Raw genomic sequence first — 20,311 nt, 5'->3', positions numbered from 1 at the left:
ATGTATGTATGTTCGCTACTTCGATGGCTAAGCGGGTACATGTATGTATGTTCGCTACCTCGATGGCTAAGCGGGTACATGTATGTATGTTCGCTACCTCGATGGCTAAGCGGGTACATGTATGTATGTTCGCTACTTCGATGGCTAAGCGGATACATGTATGTATGTTCGCTACTTCGATGGCTAAGCGGGTACATGTATGTATGTTCGCTATTTAAATGGCTAAGCGGGTACATGTATGTATGTTCGCTACCTCGATGGCTAAGCGGGTACATGTATGTATGTTCGCTACTTCGATGGCTAAGCGGATACATGTATGTATGTTCGCTACTTCGATGGCTAAGCGGGTACATGTATGTATGTTCGCTATTTAAATGGCTAAGCGGGTACATGTATGTATGTTCGCTACTTCGATGGCTAAGCGGATACATGTATGTATGTTCGCTACTTCGATGGCTAAGCGGGTACATGTATGTATGTTCGCTACTTCGATGGCTACGCGGGTACATGTATGTATGTTCGCTACTTAAATGGCTAAGCGGGTACATGTATGTATAAAAGTGTTCGCTACTTCGATGGCTAAGCGGGTACATGTATGTATGTTCGCTACTTCGATGGCTAAGCGGATACATGTATGTATGTTCGCTACTTCGATGGCTAAGCGGATACATGTATGTATGTTCGCTACTTCGATGGCTAAGCGGATACATGTATGTATGTTCGCTACTTCGATGGCTAATGGAGTACATGTATACATGTATGTTCGCTACTTCGATGGCTAAGCGGCTACATATATGTATGTTCGCTACTTCGATGGCTAAGCGGATACATGTATGTATGTTCTTTACTTCGATGGCTAAGCGGGTACATTATGCATGTTCGCTACTTCGATGGCTAAGCGGGTACATGTATGTATGTTCGCTACTTCGATGGCTAAGCGGGTACATGTATGTATGTTCGCTACTTCGATGGCTAATGGGGTACATGTATGTATGTTCGCTACTTCGATGGCTAATCGGATACATGTATGTATGTTCGCTACTTCGATGGCTAATGGGGTACATGTATGTATGTTCGCTACCTCGATGGCTAATTGGGTACATGTATGTATGTTCGCTACCTCGATGGCTAATGGGATACATGTATGTATGTTCGCTACTTCGATGGCTAAGCGGGTACATGTATGTATGTTCGCTACTTCGATGGCTAAGCGGGTACATGTATGTATGTTCGCTACTTCGATGGCTAAGCGGATACATGTATGTATGTTCGCTACTTCGATGGCTAAGCGGGTACATGTATGTATGTTCGCTACTTCGATGGCTAAACGATACATGTATGTATGTTCGCTACTTCGATGGCTAAGCGGATACATGTATGTTTGTTCGCTACTTCGATGGCTAATGGAGTACATGTATGTATGTTCGCTACTTCGATGGCTAAGCGGGTACATATATGTATATTCGCTACTTCGATGGCTAAGCGGATACATGTATGTATGTTCGCTACTTCGATGGCTAAGCGGGTACATTATGCATGTTCGCTACTTCGATGGCTAAGCGGGTACATGTATGTATGTTCGCTACTTCGATGGCTAAGCGGGTACATGTATGTATGTTCGCTTCTTCGATGGCTAAGCGGGTACATGTATGTATGTTCGCTACTTCGATGGCTAAACGGATACATGTATGTATGTTCGCTACTGCGATGGCTAATGGGGTACATGTATGTATGTTCGCTACTTCGATGGCTAAGCGGATACATGTATGTATGTTCGCTACTTCGATGGCTAAGCGGATACATGTATGTATGTTCGCTACTTCGATGGCTAAGCGGGTACATGTATGTATGTTCGCTACTTAAATGGCCAAGCGGGTACATGTATGTATGTTCGCTATTTAAATGGCTAAGCGGGTACATGTATGTATGTTCGCTACTTCGATGGCTAAGCGGGTACATGTATGTATGTTCGCTACTTCGATGGCTAAGCGGATACATGTATGTATGTTCGCTACTTCGATGGCTAATGGGGTACATGATTGTATGTTCGCTACCTCGATGGCTAAGCGGATACATGTATGTATGTTCGCTACTTCGATGGCTAAGCGGGTACATGTATGTATGTTCGCTACTTCGATGGCTAAGCGGGTACATGTATGTATGTTCGCTATTTGATGGCTAAGCGGATACGACGGCTATGCGGATACATGTATGTATGTTCGCTACTTCGATGGCTAAGCGGATACATGTATGTATGTTCGCTACTTCGATGGCTAAGCGGATACATGTATGTATGTTCGCTACTTCGATGGCTAAGCGGGTACATGTATGTATGTTCGCTACTTCGATGGCTAAGCGGGTACATGTATGTATGTTCGCTACTTCGATGGCTAAGCGGGTACATGCATGTATGTTCGCTACTTAAATGGCTAAGCGGGTACATGTATGTATGTTCGCTACTTAAATGGCTAAGCGGGTACATGTATGTATGTTCGCTACTTCGATGGCTAAGCGGGTACATGTATGTATGTTCGCTACTTCGATGGCTAAGCGGATACATGTATGTTTGTTCGCTACTTCGATGGCTAATGGAGTACATGTATGTATGTTCGCTACTTCGATGGCTAAGCGGCTACATATATGTATATTCGCTACTTCGATGGCTAAGCGGATACATGTATGTATGTTCGCTACTTCGATGGCTAAGCGGGTACATTATGCATGTTCGCTACTTCGATGGCTAAGCGGGTACATGTATGTATGTTCGCTACTTCGATGGCTAAGCGGGTACATGTATGTATGTTCGCTACTTCGATGGCTAAGCGGGTACATGTATGTATGTTCGCTACTTCGATGGCTAAACGGATACATGTATGTATGTTCGCTACTGCGATGGCTAATGGGGTACATGTATGTATGTTCGCTACTTCGATGGCTAAGCGGATACATGTATGTATGTTCGCTACTTCGATGGCTAAGCGGATACATGTATGTATGTTCGCTACTTCGATGGCTAAGCGGGTACATGTATGTATGTTCGCTACTTAAATGGCCAAGCGGGTACATGTATGTATGTTCGCTATTTAAATGGCTAAGCGGGTACATGTATGTATGTTCGCTACTTCGATGGCTAAGCGGGTACATGTATGTATGTTCGCTACTTCGATGGCTAAGCGGATACATGTATGTATGTTCGCTACTTCGATGGCTAATGGGGTACATGATTGTATGTTCGCTACCTCGATGGCTAAGCGGATACATGTATGTATGTTCGCTACTTCGATGGCTAAGCGGGTACATGTATGTATGTTCGCTACTTCGATGGCTAAGCGGGTACATGTATGTATGTTCGCTACTTCGATGGCTAAGCGGATACGACGGCTAAGCGGATACATGTATGTATGTTCGCTACTTCGATGGCTAAGCGGATACATGTATGTATGTTCGCTACTTCGATGGCTAAGCGGATACATGTATGTATGTTCGCTACTTCGATGGCTAAGCGGGTACATGTATGTATGTTCGCTACTTCGATGGCTAAGCGGGTACATGTATGTATGTTCGCTACTTCGATGGCTAAGCGGGTACATGCATGTATGTTCGCTACTTAAATGGCTAAGCGGGTACATGTATGTATGTTCGCTACTTAAATGGCTAAGCGGGTACATGTATGTATGTTCGCTACTTCGATGGCTAAGCGGGTACATGTATGTATGTTCGCTACTTCGATGGTTAAGCGGATACATGTATGTATGTTCGCTACTTCGATGGCTAATGGGGTACATGTATGTATATTCGCTACCTCAATGGCTAATGGGATACATGTATGTATGTTCGCTACTTCGATGGCTAAGCGGGTACATGTATGTATGTTCGCTACTTCGATGGCTAAGCGGGTACATGTATGTATGTTCGCTACTTCGATGGCTAATGGGATACATGTATGTATGTTCGCTACTTTGATGGCTAAGCGGGTACATGTATGTATGTTCGCTACTTCGATGGCTAAGCGGGTACATGTATGTATGTTCGCTACTTCGATGGCTAAGCGAGTACATGTATGTATGTTCGCTACTTAAATGGCTAAGCGGGTACATGTATGTATGTTCGCTTCTTAAATGGCTAAGTACAAGACGGGTTTTACCCTATTTAAACAAAGGACTTAATTATGTTTTAAGCCCGTTATATATTGTTTTGTCCTAATTGAGACGAGGGCTGAGGTAGAGTGATGGACGATTGCCCAAAGTTCTTTATCTAGGGGTTTAATTCTATTGAATAAGATAATGCTTCACTTAGAATTATATTAGTCGCAAACGTCTGATTCAATTTGGATTGACAAATGATATATTTGTGGTAGCATATTTCGTTTCTTTCTGTTTTGATGAATTCCTTTGTTGTTAGGAAACGAAAATTCTGCGAAAGGTTCTAAATGACGAATTCATATATATTCAATTGCATAAACAAATTTGTAATATTCACACTGCAAAATATCCAACTTACCACCAGTATTGACAGAGACATCTACTGCACACGGTCTCAACCTGTTCTCGGTAGGATATCAACTGTCTGAAAAAGAGATACAGAGATTACGGTAAAAAGTGTCTACAGAACATAATCGATAAGTATCAAATGATAATTGTTCGAACAAAAACGTGTATGTTTCAATTTTATGAAAGGTATTTGGTAATTACATAGTTGGACACTACATGCATCGATCGCTCCAAATGCCAACAGAGATAGAGTCCGATTTTGTTCCGTGAGCTGTGACCTTTAGGACAAGTCCTCTGTTAGATTAGATTATTGAATTGGAAAAATGAATCATTTCAGAGTTAATTGGATAAAGCTACTTATTAAATTGTTTAAAGCTACCATCTTACAGATTGACCGATTTGACAACTTTTTAGATTTTGTCTCAGAATTAGCTGATTTTGGCATAAGTGTTTTCAAATCAGTCATATAGGATAAACAGACCTCAATTGCTTGGAAAACTGCCGAAATTTCCATTTTTCTGAGAGCGTTAGTAACGCTTTAAGCAATAAAATATAAATTTTCGTGTGTGAATATTAAAAACTGCGATCTGATCTTTTATCAGCAGTCTCATATCACCGTTTCTCAGACATTTACGCAAAATTTGGCTCATTCTTAGACAAACAAAATGGAAAGTTGTTAAAACGGTCAATCTGTGAAAGTGCGGCTTTAATGCAGTACACATTTACTGCTGAAGGTATTTTTAGGGTTGGAATGCGACAGATTACAGGTTTGCATCCGTAGAGGGTAATATTTTTTGTCTTTTCTTTGCTTTTCATAATTTGAATTAAGTTTATAACAAATGCTTATATTGAAAACATATCTTCCATGTTGTTTTTTTATTGTTATTTTTTTCCATGTTCATCGAAGTAAATGTATTTCGTAAAAAATAAAATCATTTTTTTTAAGAGATTATTTGATATTATTTTTTCTTAAATAACGTAAGCTTCGGTGGCGACCTCTTAGCACTATTGATTTGAACTACAAATTGTCTCAATATATGTTTGATGAAAACTCGAAGTTAGCAAATCCTTTACAGGCATTTTATGATATTCTTACATGTATTTATTGAAATTATGACATTAAAAGATGGTGAAAAAAGCCTGATTCATTTCGAACTCACAACGCTTATAACCCATTTGTAGAAATGACTTCACGGATATGACACCTAAAGCATAATAGTTTAACTTGACCTTTATTAGCTTCCATTTAAATAAGCAAATATCCATTATTTGGATTTACTAAGATATCTTTAAATACCAAAGTACATTCATGGCTCAAAGCGTGAAATCGGACTTTTTTTATTGATTCAAAGCTTATAATGCATGAGTTCGCTACATTCTAAAAAATACAAGTCGTACATAGCGAAATATTAGTAAACTTTATTAAACTTCCCTTTTGGAATAACCTCTTATTCAACATGTCAAACTATTTAAATATCGATTCTGAGGGAGGGGCGAGAGTCAAAAGGTTGTGCCTCATAAGTGACGCCCCCTCAAACGTCAATTCCTCGAGCCGCCCCTCGGTTTAAACCATTTACATAAAGACAAAGTCAACTTTACAACTTGTTACAAAACAAATAGATCAGAATCTGAGGAGAATTTAAAGCGTATCGTCGTATAAACACCGTATAAAGGTATTTTTAAGTGATAGCTAATATTTTCGGTGTTAACATAATAAAAAATTAAAATATGATATTCCCATATCTTCAGCGCAATGAAAATGAATATATTCGAGGGTGATGAACAATCTTTGGTCACGTAACCACAAATGCATCTGGACGTATATATATATTAACTGATCTAACTATTCAAAAATACATTGTAAACATGATGCTAATAATTATTTTTGTTATTTTGTCTATGTCTAAATTATAAGCGAATATACATCATAACTCAGAGTATAGATTACATTCTTGAACGAAATGATATTCATCTTTTTAGACTTGACTTATGTTACATTTCCGCTCCTCAATAGTATAGAATTTGGTTTTGCCCATCTTCTGCTTTCAATCTTAATTTGATGTGCAGATATACGTTACCTCAATCAATTAAATCCAAACGTTTATATACTGCATGAGCTAAAATACGATTGCAGTCTAAACATGCTGTGTATTTCATGAACCAATGCTCTTATAAAGTGTCCTAATATTACATTTCAGTTTTGGATACATCAAAGTAATTTCAGATCAACACGTACGACTTCAATAACATGGAACATTCGTGGACAAAAGCACGTTTTCAGTATTCGAAAATGTGTGCTTAAAGTGACACTCTTATTCAAAATCAATACATACACATGTACAATAAACACAAATTTTGAGTGTCAAATCTTAGTGTACTTACAATATAATGCATTGATGTAAACTATTAATTACTAGTAAAAAGATTGTAACCATGTATTTAATAGCTGAAACCCTAAAAATATTCAATGTTTGGTGAATGCTAAAAGATTTACTGTGATCTACTATCGTCTCATAAAGTAGAAAAACCATGTTTTATGCTCATTTCTTTCAAATTAAACTCGGTATCCTTTATAAGAACCATTGTTTTCGACGTTTATTCATCTTTGCTGGTATATCTGAACAATTGTTTATATTGTGGTAAAACTTATTTGGAAGTAATAGTGCATATTTAAGCCAACGTCTAAGTTTAACATGGGGCATTGCCAAAAACTTCAATCAAATGAACACCTGTTATTTTTTTTATGGAATATGCATATAGTGACATTATTATTAACCTTATCATATCTAATGCCGAGTTACACGCAACTTACCTTCCAATAATATTTTAATTAGGAACTATGGAAGCACAAAGACGATCGGATTTCATATGAGGGAAATTTTGTAAATTATCCACCATTATCAAAAGATCATTTTGAATAAGATTCAAGTTTCCAAAAACAAAATAATGCACGCTCTCGGCATGTGTCATTGATTATTCGAAAGGAAATACAACGACAAAAATAATGGCATTTGCATGTCAGGTAATGTAAATATTATGGCATTTTATAAAATCGTTGGAAATAGCTAATTATACAAGTTCATTTGCCGAGTCATTACAGCAAAAAAGTGAAATAATGATACCATAGTCGTTTTCAAAATAATTGCGTATGCTTTGAACAATTTCATCATATTTTTTTTAGTGATATGGCTTATAAGTACTCAAAACGGAGCCGTTACTCATCGCGTTGTACCAAGAGTGTTTAAACTAATCAATAAGGCATTCTTAAAAAAGTATATAGAACTATTTCATATCGACACAGCAAGATTAATCCAAACATTTAAAAAACAAACAACCAGCAGCATGTTTACATTACTAGCTCAATACAATAATCGGAATGTCTGCTACAAGACCATTATACAATGTGCTGACTATGATAGTATCGTTATTGATTGTTTTACACGAACATTTCATAATTCTTTTATACCCTGTTATAGAAACTCTGCAATCAACAATCATGTGTATAATATTAAAGTATGTATTAAACATTCTCATGTTGAAATTAATTTATTATCTTTCATTATGTTTGTATCATAAGTTATGCTATTTTATAATTATATTATATTAACATGCATGTATGTTTGAAATTATTGTGTAATTGGTAATACGCTGTTTATGCTTACATCAGCATAAACTGTATGTTAAGTTCTGTTATTTACAATGGGTATCTACCGAGTTCACCATAATTTTATTGACATTGTCGAATTGAACTGTGTTAAGTGTTATATTGATTTACGAATCTTTAAATGAACTCTTTCAATCTCTCATTATATTTTCCAAACCCCCAAAATTAACAACCATAATTCAAAACGAATACTACAAATGCATAAAATAAATAATTAACACAGCATACAAGGTTTTAGAGGCTTTTTTAAACTGGAAAGAAGAGCATTAAGAGCGTTTAAGCCTTTTCATGATAGTGTCGATTGATTCAGTATTAAACTTATTATTAAACACAGTTCCAAGGTAATTGAAGTTGTCAACAACTTCTAAAAATTAGCCACATTTTTGATAGGACCGCGTTTTTTAAACATGGCAATCTTACTTTTATCAGGGTTAACTTGTGATAACAAACTTTTACAATATAAATCTAACAAATTTAAACTGTGTTGCTAGTCTCGGGGGAATGACCCATTATGAATATAAAATACATTTCTTCAAAGGTATAACCCGAATTAACACTATCAATTAAACCATCTCAAGATCTTTTGAAAATAGAGAGAATAATATCGGGGACACAACTTCCCCTTGCTGTTAGCCTATGGAATAATCAAAGAAGTAATAAAATGTGCAACAGTTTCTTATACGTGCTTTTACCTTGAAATACATACCACGTATTACTTTAATGTTTTGTCACGTACACATAGTTTCTATACTTTTAACCATATACCATTCCTATCTATACTGTCAAATGCCGTATTGAAATCTTAAAATACACAGGCTACGCGCTTACTTTTATTGAAACAAATACTTATGGCTGCATTCTAAACAAAAATAGCATATACAGTTGAGCAACCTCTTTTAAAACCAAATCGGGCATACTTTTTGATATCGTGATTTTCAGCGAAAACAAATGCTGCTTCATGTAAACATTTAGGTGAAATTTTATTTTCTCATTCCAATAAAAACTAACTTAGCTTCGAAGGTTTTTGTCAAAAAGGCAACAGTTCTCTCCTTTCTCCCCAGTTTTTTGAACATACCTTTATTCTGTACACGTCGATAAGCACATGCCATCGCATTTAAAGTGATATTCAAAACGAAATTAAATCAAGAAATTGAAATGTATATTAACACCTATTGTTATGATGCCTTTGTAAAAACATACTTATGATTTATTTTATATTCAAAATCAAGCATCGTTAATGTCTAAATACAGTTGCTTATGTTGTTAAAATGATTCAAGTAGAAGTTTTGTTTTTTAAAATCTTGTCCTAAAAGCAGGATAATTATTTATCATGAATGATCATCATATACTTAAAGTACTTTACAAGTATGTAAGAAATTTGGTTTATCTATATCCGTGCTTACTCAAAATGGTACAGTATTGGAACATTTTGTCATCGCCCAAAAGAGAATAAGTTCAAGCTTGTTTTCAAATGTGTTAGATGGTGATTATATTCAATAATCATTCTTCTATATATAAAAAAAAATGCTTTTCGCTCATCTGTCCTTTCAGGTTTTATGAAAAATGACAAAATATATCATTATTTTTTGCTTTTTGGCTCCAATTTCGGCAAAAATCCGAGGAACGAAATATTAATTTTGCCTGGCCTTATTGAATAAGAGTTTGCATATTTTGTCCAAGGAAGGGTATATATTTACAACTTAAATCAGAGTATGGACGATTCTAGACCAAAATGATATATATTTTTTAACACGAGACATATGTTACATTTCCTCTGCTGAACGGGAAGTGGAAATTGACTATTCCATCCTTAAAATGCAAGATAATACGAAGCCTTTTAAAATTAGATGTTTCATGAGATTAAATAAGGTTATAACAATGCTCTATTAAAGTATTTCAATCTTTCATTCCAGTTTTGGATTAATGACAGTAATATTAAAAATAGATCAGTACGACTTCAATACCAAAACATGGAACTTCCTTGTTCTAAAATCAGAACATATCAGTAATTGAATATGTCTTCCCTAGCCCGTCCAAGTTAAAACATGAAAGAAAGGTTATGAAAGCGAGTTAATGAAATATGGATATACATAATTGTCAGCAATGACATTTCTAATATTAATTGAAAGCCAGAAATATCGAACCGTTTAAATATTAGTGCAAGCATGATCTTTGATATAAGAACGATCGGGTTTCATATAGGGAAATTACTTTAAAATTATCCATTCACACATCAAGCTAGTGTCCCGGATTATGAACTGGCTCCGATTAATTGATGCCCGATAAGATCTCTGTTTAACATTGTGATTTGAACAAAACCAAACAAAACAATACTATACACGCCATGGACTGGTCGAAAGGAAAGGAAATACAACGACAATCGGTATGTCAAGTAATGTGACTGAATACACACGACCTTTTATAACATCGTTGAAAATAGCTTGCTGTCCGAGTCACTACATAAATCAGTAAAACTATGCAGTACCCTAGGCATTTTCAAAATAAGTGCGTATTAGCAACCATGGACAATTTTATATCAGTAATATGATCTAAAAGTGGTTGTCTAGGCACCCCAAGTAGACGGAGCAACGGAGGGCTAGAATTTCATCTATGAATTAATTTAAAACGTAGTTTCGCAAAATAATTATGAATGCATTTATTCGATAATTTGAAGGACGACATTCCGCGCCAAAATGTGCTGTAATTGTTTTTGGCAGACACTGTTGTAATTGTCACAACTAAAATATCTAAGTGTACAAGTTCTACACCATACTAAGCAATGTTTCTTAAGATATATATTTACGTGTCTGACAAAGTAATCCACACGACAAAATGCGTGAAAATCTGAGTAATGGCTGAGTGTGTGGTGATAATGTTTAGGCAAAAACATTAGGTGAATCAGTATTTAAAACGATACAAAATGAAAAAGGTACTGGAAATGAAAAGAAGCCTTTAAAACGTAAAATCATGTATCACCAAGCAAGATGATTTCTTGATAACCCCCCCAAAAACACATAGACATTACGTGTTTTTGGCATGATGAAAGAAAAGGCAATTAAATATTGTTTAACTTGACCTACATTAACACTTGATGCATTTAAGTATTAAGGAGTTATTTTACAACAGCGAAATTGAAACGAAGTACCCTTCGCATGACCTGTGCCATCATCGTACTTCGCATCAAGGAAGTAAAATATTTCAAGATTAGAAAGTTTACGGTGTAGTCAAGCGAATCCTAAGAATGAAAAGATTTTATTTTTTTATTTAAACAACGTATAGACGTAAAACGTTTTTATAACAGATTATGAAAAAAACCTTTGGCCCATGTTTCAAGCAAGATTGTAAATCTTAAACCTTTAGTTTGCAGACGTAACCCGTTTTTGGTGGCCACTGAGTTTCTATTAAAAAATATGGTAAGATTTCGTAAGACCAATTTTATCGTATAGATTCTGCACTTAACTTTACTGATTTACCCGTGCACTTTTCGCATAGATATCTTATTGGAATGTGGTCCTCGTTCAGGTATACACAAAGGGAAAGCCGTAAGCACAATTCTAAGCTTAGTAAAAAATGCTCCCACAGCTTGGTCATCTTAACAAGTAGTATACGCATGCTGATTGTCACTTACAATATCGTAAAGATATATAAGCGGCGAAAATGATAATATACAATCAGTATTAATATGAATTCAGGATTTAACACATTAGTTAAGTAATTTGAACACAAACGTGGGCCTCATTACATGATCAAACGATAGGTTCAATTTTACATATATACAAATGTTTTCACGGTGCTTTTGTCACTAGTAGTATGTAACCCAGTCGACTGTTAGGTAGGGTTTTTAGAGATGCGCATGCGCTCTCTGGGATGTGCGCCTTGGAGCACAATGGACGTGTTCTGGTAAAAAGAGGACAAGAAATACAAATATAGAGTGTTTTTGTGGGGTTTAAAGGGTTCAAGCTTAGCAGTAAATGTTATTTAGAACTAAGGGAACCAAGACCTCCTATATCACTTCACAACGCAATAGTTTTGGATGTGAGACAAGCAAAATATAACATGATCACTATTAATAATCAGTATTTTAAACTGTATTTTTTTTATCAAACATACTTTTACATTAACATTGAGGAGAAGGCATAAAAACGTTTAGTAAACTATTTGTATTCCATTTGCCCCGAACAGAGACATATCGTATAACAAACATGTACATTGTAAACAATTGTAATGGATGAAGAAAGATGTATGTATGTACATTATAAATAAAACTAAATTCTAAATGTTAGCACTTTCCTAAGCGAAATGTGTTACGAGATAATATTAACAATGTTATGACGGCGTTTGAAATACATTTGCACAAATTAAGTTGAATGGAAGAAGTAATATTTGCACAAGGTCAATCAATTTTATCATATTTAAGAATGCATTTATTCGATCATTTGTAGGACGACATTTCCGGCGCAAAAAAGAGCGGCTGGTCTTGTTGGCGGACCTTGTGAAGGAGTCATATCGTTTAACAAACACGTAGACTATAACTATAAAGAAGTACAATGTATGAAGAAAGATAACTAGAATAAATAAAATTAAATTCTAAATGTTAGCGATTTACGAAATGTGTAACGTAATCATATTAACAATGTTAATATAATGACGTTTGAATTCTTAAGAAAAAAATGCGCAAATTAAGTTGAAAAGTTATTATTTTACATAAGTTCAATATATTTAATCATTTTAGTCCTACGGGCCCCAATTTCTCGAAACGTCTTAAGTCCCTTATAACAGGATTAAGCTAATCTCACTATTTTTGTTATTCTATAAAATGTGCTATATTTACTTCTTCAAGAATTTTTAGAAATTATGTAGGAATAATCTGTATGATTATCAGAATAAACCATTTTTCATTTACCAAAAAAACATTTTCAGTATGCATTTTGGCTAATTGAAATAAGCGACTTAAGCCTGTTAAGCTTAAGAAGTTTCGAGAAATTGGGGCCCGGCCTTGCCCATTCGGTGAGTGCTCCGAGAAGATTGTTATTCATATTAGGTATTTGGAGCATAAGTGAACAGACAGAATGTAACCCTAGTTAAAGGTACCGTGGTTCGTTAACGTACATCAGTGTAAAACACTGTCACACGGGACCTGTATAACGTCCCTCTCGGAAGACGACTTTGTCTAGTATTTTAAGTGGTGGTGCAGGGAATGGAACATGGGACCCCTCGGTAGACACTCCAGTGTGATACCACTAGACCACGGATCCGCCACTAATCCTAATGAAGTATTTTAGTTTAAGCCATACGCCTGTCAAAAGACCTGTCAATCATTGCAGGATAATCTCCCGTCATATAAAGATGCGCCTTTGCAAATGCAAAGAATAGGCGTGGGTATATACGCATGCGCAGTTTAAGCAAGTAACTGAACCATGAAGAGTCGTCTTCAGCAATAAGTAACTATCTTCACAAATAAAAATCTAAACATTAAACTATGTAGCGCCCTTAATTGACTGAAAATGTAGAGCAAACACTTACAACAGTAGTGTTTAACTGCACAATAAACTGACTGAGTAAAAGTCTAACCGTACCTCCTTAGTAAAAAAAATGTATAATTGTGCAGCGATAAACAAACTCCGGAAACATGAATGAGAATGTGTTTCCGGTTCTGACAGGAACACCCTAGTCGGAGCACGCATCATCATCATCATCATCATCATCATCATCATCATCACCACCACCACCGCCACCACCGCAAACACTACCACCACCACCACCACCATCATGATAATAATAATCATCATCATCATCATCAACAACAGCAGCAGCAGCAGCAGCAGCAGTAACAGCAGCAACAGCAGCAAAACACGATCACCACAACCACCACCACTGCCACAACCTTGCCATCGTCGTTATTCCGTGTTTTTTGTTGTTTGGCTTGTGTTACAATAAAATTAGAAATTCATATTTTTTTAAACCAGGTAAAACCCGAAAACTTTTGTCAATGACGGTTTTGGGGGTACTGCATACAGATATAAACAGATTTATTTTCGCAATATCAAGGCGATTGCGTATTTTTTTCTAGAAATAATTTAATATAGCAAAATCATTGGCGAACAAAGAAGTGGAATTTGTAATGTGTAAAAAGAAACTTCTTCATGCAAAGTATATACATAAAACTCGACGCAAATTATGAGAATAATAACTTATATAAACGAAACGCAATGCGGAAGGATGCTATGCTGTTACATGCAAATAAGAAATGCATATACATAATAAAATACGAAATTAGCATTTATTTGTTCTCAAATGGTTTTTCTGCGTATTTAATCACAGTATCATGACAATGTCAGGCATTTTTGTATCTGTATATCTGAAATTGTCATTGTTAAGGATAACTATGATTGTCATATGAGATTAAACGATACCAAACTATGAGCTTCAACATTATCGTAGATTTCTTGAGAAGAAATGTGGTTGTTAGATTTGACATAGAACTTGATTTCGATGTCATATAACGTGTTTGTGGTCCCAAAGTAATTAATGCATTACAATATAAATCGAAGATATACAGTTATATGCCATGATGCAATTATTTACTGGGTGTCCGATGCAAGTTTTAACTCATCTCTCCACTGTTTTTGACGAGCATCAATTAAACAGATGACAGACAATGTCGACACTTCAGAAAAACACAAATGGTTCTTAAGTTCAGATATGACTTCATAATTAGATAATATCTAGACAGTAACTATATATGATGCCAAATAAGAAATGTATATCAGTCACGTTTTGCAAATGTCACAAAATTTGAATAATACAACGAAACACATAAGAACCAACAGGGAAGTATTCGCGACTTTGTTTTTCAACTTAAAGTCAAATTTGTATTCTTTTTATACTTTTAAAGGGACTCGCTCAAGTTTTGCCTAGCTCATGTTTTATTTACTTTTTACGAAATCAAGTGTGGCAAATCATTAGGAGTGTTAAAACTAAGCTACTGACAGTTTGAACCCTTTAGAAAATGCCGAAATTTGCTCAAATGTCGTGATTGAAAGCCACAATTTTGCCACAATATTGAATACCTTTACTAACGGCATTCGGCGATTTGTTGTAGCGTGATTGGTTGACTGGCATTATCACGTGATGTTATAAATGTATTCTTAAAAGGTCAAAATATCCATCAGTTGCTGTGTAAGTCGTTTTGAACTAGTGGTTACGACGTCAGCTTTTTCTTGACTTAACCGGCGTGGGTTTGCAAACCACTAAAGCCAATATAATTTTTTCATACTTTAATTTTTTGTTGTGCATTCGAAATCAAAGAGTAAACTATTTATAATATTAGTGTTTTTAGATGCAATACCTTGGAAAAAGCGTCCAAAACATGAGCGAGTTCCTTTAAGAGTTCAAATTATTACTTATTACTTAAATTGACTACTGAATAGACAGAAGTATTTATTTATAGTATACATAGTATTTGGTCGATACACAAAGTAGATCAACTATTGGATACCAATCAAAGGTGTCATCCAAACAATACAATACAATACAATACAGACATTGAACTTCATTCCTGCACAATTGGTTTAAAGTGTTAAAGGAGGAATTAAGCTCTTCCTATCTTATGCTAAAACAATTATTTTTATAAATTGATATAAAGGGGACTCATATTAAGCTAATAAATTTCCAATACAAGTCCATTCACTTGCTTAAGTCGAATTTCATAGGGAAATACCCGTATTAAGAGAAGAACAATACTTCAATGTGCGCAGTAGTTTCAAAACACGCATACGTGACAAATGAATTTCTATCACGACAGTGAAAAATTAACATAACAGTTTATCAATATTGTTGGCGTTCAGTTACTGAATTGGTAAGCTTATACAATTTTAGGGATATACCAGATTTATAAGACGCTCTATAAAAATAATATATGTGGGTGGTTTCCAAATTAAATGCTTTAATACTTTAATGACATTTTCGTGAAACACATTGAATTGAATTCAATTCAAGATGTACGGCAAAAGAATATCTTAAATAAATATATATATAAAAGAAGGGAATATTTTGATGGACCAAAGTCTTGCTTAAACTAAACCTGTGACACAGATGAGACAACACACACAGTAAACAAACATATCAAACACGCACGCTGGGGATAGTTTGGTCCTCGGGAGCTGCAAGTGGAAGTTTAATCCACACCGTGTAATCAGATACTTCTTTTAATAGCATGTCACTCGACACGGGAACAGCTATGAATAATACTGCCAATGATTCATAGACATACTCATGTTTGTTTGGAGCGGATTCGTGGTACAAGACATTTAGACACGTTTGAGGCAGGAAAAACGAACACAGGCTTAAACACCCCAGTAAACTCTCGGCCATCGGAATAAACACCGCAATGAGCTCTCGCCCACAGACTTAAACGGCCTTATGAAGTCCCGACCACCGGCATAAACACCCAAGTGAACTCATGAACCTCGGCTTAAACATCCCAGTGAACTCGCGAACACATGCTTAAACACCCAAGTGAACTCTCGCCTTCAGGCTTAAACACCCCAGTGAACTCTCGCCCTTCAGACTTAAACACCCCAGTGAACTCTCGCCTTCAGGCTTAAACATCCCAAGTGAACTCTCGCCCACCGGCTTAAAACTCCCAGTGAACTTTCGGCCACAGGCTTAACCCCCCCCCCCCCCCCAGTGAACTTTCGACCACAGGCTTAAACACCCCAGTAAACTATTGACCACAGGCTTTAACATCCTAGTGAACTTTCGGCCACAGGCTTAAAACCCCCAGTGAACTTTCGACTACAGGCTTAAACACCCAAGTAAATTATTGACCACAGGCTTAAACATCCTAGTGAACTTTCGGCCACAGGCTTAAACATCCAAGTGAAATTTCGACAGCAGGCCTAAACACCCCAGTGAACTCTCGACCACAGGCCTTAACACCCCAGTGAAATCTCGATCACAGGCCTAAACAACCCGGTGAACTCTCGACCACAGGCCTAAACACCCCAGTGAACTCTCGACCACATGCCTAAACATCCCAGTGAACTCTCGACCACAGGCAAATGTTGATTTATGCTCAAATATTGTGTTTGAAGTCCACGATATCCAAAACCGTTCTTTACGCAATTCAGGAAAAGACAGTAGCGTGATTGGTTGATTGATATTATCACGTGATGCTTTGAATGTATTTAAAAATGCTTAAAATATCCAGTAAGATAAGTATGAGAACCAGAAGCCAAGTGGAAAAGTAATTGGCCGCAATTTTGTATCCCTTTAACATTAATGTTCAGTTTTCAGTCTGGTCTCATGGCTGGCTTGAAATGGTGACCCAAGAACAGGCATCTTTACCAATAGTGCGTGTATCTTGTACCAAACAAAAGTTGGTTTGTGCTCTGAGACGGCCTTTTGCTGTTCATATGTGACACAACATGAGATTTTGGGCCCAAATGAGGTATCTAGGCGAAAGTGAGTTTTTTCATATTCACAGAGCTTATTCTTTCCCCAACCCAAATTATTTTTTTTTTGAGAATATCATGCATATCTTACCTGACACTTCAGCAAAAGACAGAAAATGCTTTAAAAAATTTTTATTGGAAAAAAAATTAATTGCGTGACGTCAATTTTGAAAACGAGGTTACCTCATTTGGACCCAAAATCACAGAGTGTGTCACATATATTGCGGATATAAACGCACTCTAGCTGACACTGTCAGGTTTTTATTTGTCCTCGTATCCTGCCTATCAAATGTCCATTCAATTATAAAGGGTTTGTAATATTCTTTAAACATCTACCATACAGGATTGTTTGAAGAACGATTTCAAGGTTACAGAGAGTTAGACATTAATGATCATACTCACATTGTAAAATGTAAAGCGTAGCAAAAACAATATGATGACATGAAAACGTACAATAATGATCCTGACTTGTATATGGAGAAATAAACCGGTATATTATAATTTGCAAATTAATGGCATTCGCTTTCTTTCGTCAAATGGGTTCCTTCAAGCAAGTATTTTAAAAACCGGGTATATTGCAAATCTGACTAGGATAATGGGACGTTAATTAGACTAATACCTAAATGGTTCACATTTAGATGTTATCTCATCGTTTTGAACCACAACCAAATAATGTCGGATTTTATTTTTGGTATAGCATGTAAATATAAATGGAATGTGTTAAACAAATATAGGTGGAATAAACATTGAAACATTATTTAAAAACACACACAAAAACACACACAAAAACGCGCACAGGTTGTGAAAATAAACGTGAATTTCAATGTAAAAGATGGAATATCAAAATAAATAGAGAATTGAACAAAAGCACTCACCCACTCCAATTCTGTGCCGATACATTCTGCACCAATGCAAGGCTTAGAACAAACATAACACCAATGCACAGCCCGCATACTTTCACCCACATATTGGCTGGCTAATTATGTCCTCTTACACAAAGTCCATGCAAAATGCCACTTACATTTATTTAATTCAATATATTTTAAATACTATAAGAAGTGATACTTGTTGAACACCGCAGCAGTGGACTGAGACAAGCGTGTAGTCCCTAGCATGTTTTCAAACCAGCAATCAGGAAGTAAAAGTCTCCGTTGGCTTGTACGGTCTGGCGCGGTGACAAATCTTATACTAGCCAATTCAATTTTATAATTTACGAACTGTTTAAAAAGGGTATTTTGGAAGAAAAAAACGATTGACAAAGCGCCCTTTAGTCTCGGATAAAATCACTTATTGTTTGAATGAGATAGTCCTTGTTTCGATATGCTTACAAATAAGTCTGATTAAAATAATATTCCTCCAAGACGTTACGCATCTTTAATTCATAGTGTGTTAAAGGGAGCTAAAACTATTTGACACGCGCCCATCACGTTTAACCGATGATTTAAAATATAAGCGAAGGGGGATGGAGAAATATTAGGGTACGCCCCAAAGAAAATGTTAACTACCATTAGTCAAAATTCGTTAGTTGGCGCATTTTAGTACTTATTGTGTCCGATATATTGACGAAGAAATCAGCTTAGTCGATTTTACGATTTTTAATTTGCTTACTTTACTTGACGCGCCGAGGATGATAGAGAGCACTGGTGCTACGCCCCCCCCCCACCCCCACACACCAACGATCTTGCACCGAGATATTGTAGAAAATGGTAAAATAAAAAAATAAAGGGGTGGTTAAAGATTTTGGATAAATTGTAGTTGATGGGTTGAATATTGACGGCCAAACATACTACCCGTAATAGGATAATTTGCTACATCAAGTAAAATTTTGGTCTGAATAGTAATGTAAACAGTGAAACAAGCTTAGATGCTATATTTCTCTCGGAACGGAAGTAGAACAATTTATTTCAGCTGTAGAGGTGTTATGCGTAAGAAGCGCAACCCAATCCCCCATTCGCTCTACTTGAACCATAATAAAATCTCCGCCTTAACCGACATTTCCATTTTAATGACAAAAATAGTATGTCTTTCTTAGGACATGATGCTCTGTATAACATCGGCTGCATTTAGATCTTTCAGCAACCATAACCATGCTAACAACTACCACCACTGCGGGGCAACATTAAATACTACGCCAAGAACTACCTTACAGCCATTAATACGACTTCAAGCTTCCTTACAAATCAAAACCGCACAAACGCAAACAACTACAACCCCGACAAAAACATAAATTTATATGCTACCACTACTGGTAACAATACGACAACATAAAGAAGAAGAGTAAGAAGAAGAAAAAACAATACTGTTTTAAACTATCATAACAAAGCCTATGGCAGTACCAACTTAAAGAACGATTGGAATCGCAGCCTCGCCAATGTGTGACAAATGAAATCCTATTTTTCCATATGTGATCATATTTATGTACAAACGTGTGTTTATACAGCACTCAAACGAGCTGCTTGAAAGTAAATGGTCTACGTGCTTTCAAAACTCAATACACAAGTATAATATACTACAGGCCTATCTTACTAGATGAAAATTTAATTTGCGATACACTGTTCCTATCAAATGTCAATCTTTCTTTCCACTCAATAGCGCTTAAAATACATCCCGTGAGAAATTGTGAGCTTCAATACATCCAAAAGCAATACCATTAAAGTACACGTTTATGAGCCTGAAGTATGTGCAATTTGAAACTCCTTCAT

At 36.0% G+C, this 20,311-nt stretch overlaps 1 protein-coding gene across 1 annotated transcript in view; it reads right to left on the bottom strand.

Moving 5' to 3' along the window:
- Positions 1-18,955, bottom strand: part of LOC128230732 (uncharacterized) — a 75,072-nt gene extending 56,117 nt beyond the window's left edge. Inside the window, exons 1-2 of the mRNA XM_052943180.1 lie at positions 18,485-18,955; positions 4,501-4,566 (exon numbers count right to left, since the gene is read on the bottom strand). Of these exons, the coding sequence (XP_052799140.1) occupies positions 4,501-4,566; positions 18,485-18,576 (158 nt within the window). The 5' untranslated portion in view covers positions 18,577-18,955. The remainder of the gene's footprint in view (positions 1-4,500; positions 4,567-18,484) is intronic.
- Positions 18,956-20,311: the final 1,356 nt, after the last annotated feature.

The sequence above is a fragment of the Mya arenaria genome, chromosome 1 (assembly GCF_026914265.1).
Source record: "Mya arenaria isolate MELC-2E11 chromosome 1, ASM2691426v1".
NCBI classification, from domain to species: domain Eukaryota; kingdom Metazoa; phylum Mollusca; class Bivalvia; order Myida; family Myidae; genus Mya; species Mya arenaria.
This window is presented reverse-complemented; position numbering and strand designations above follow the sequence as displayed.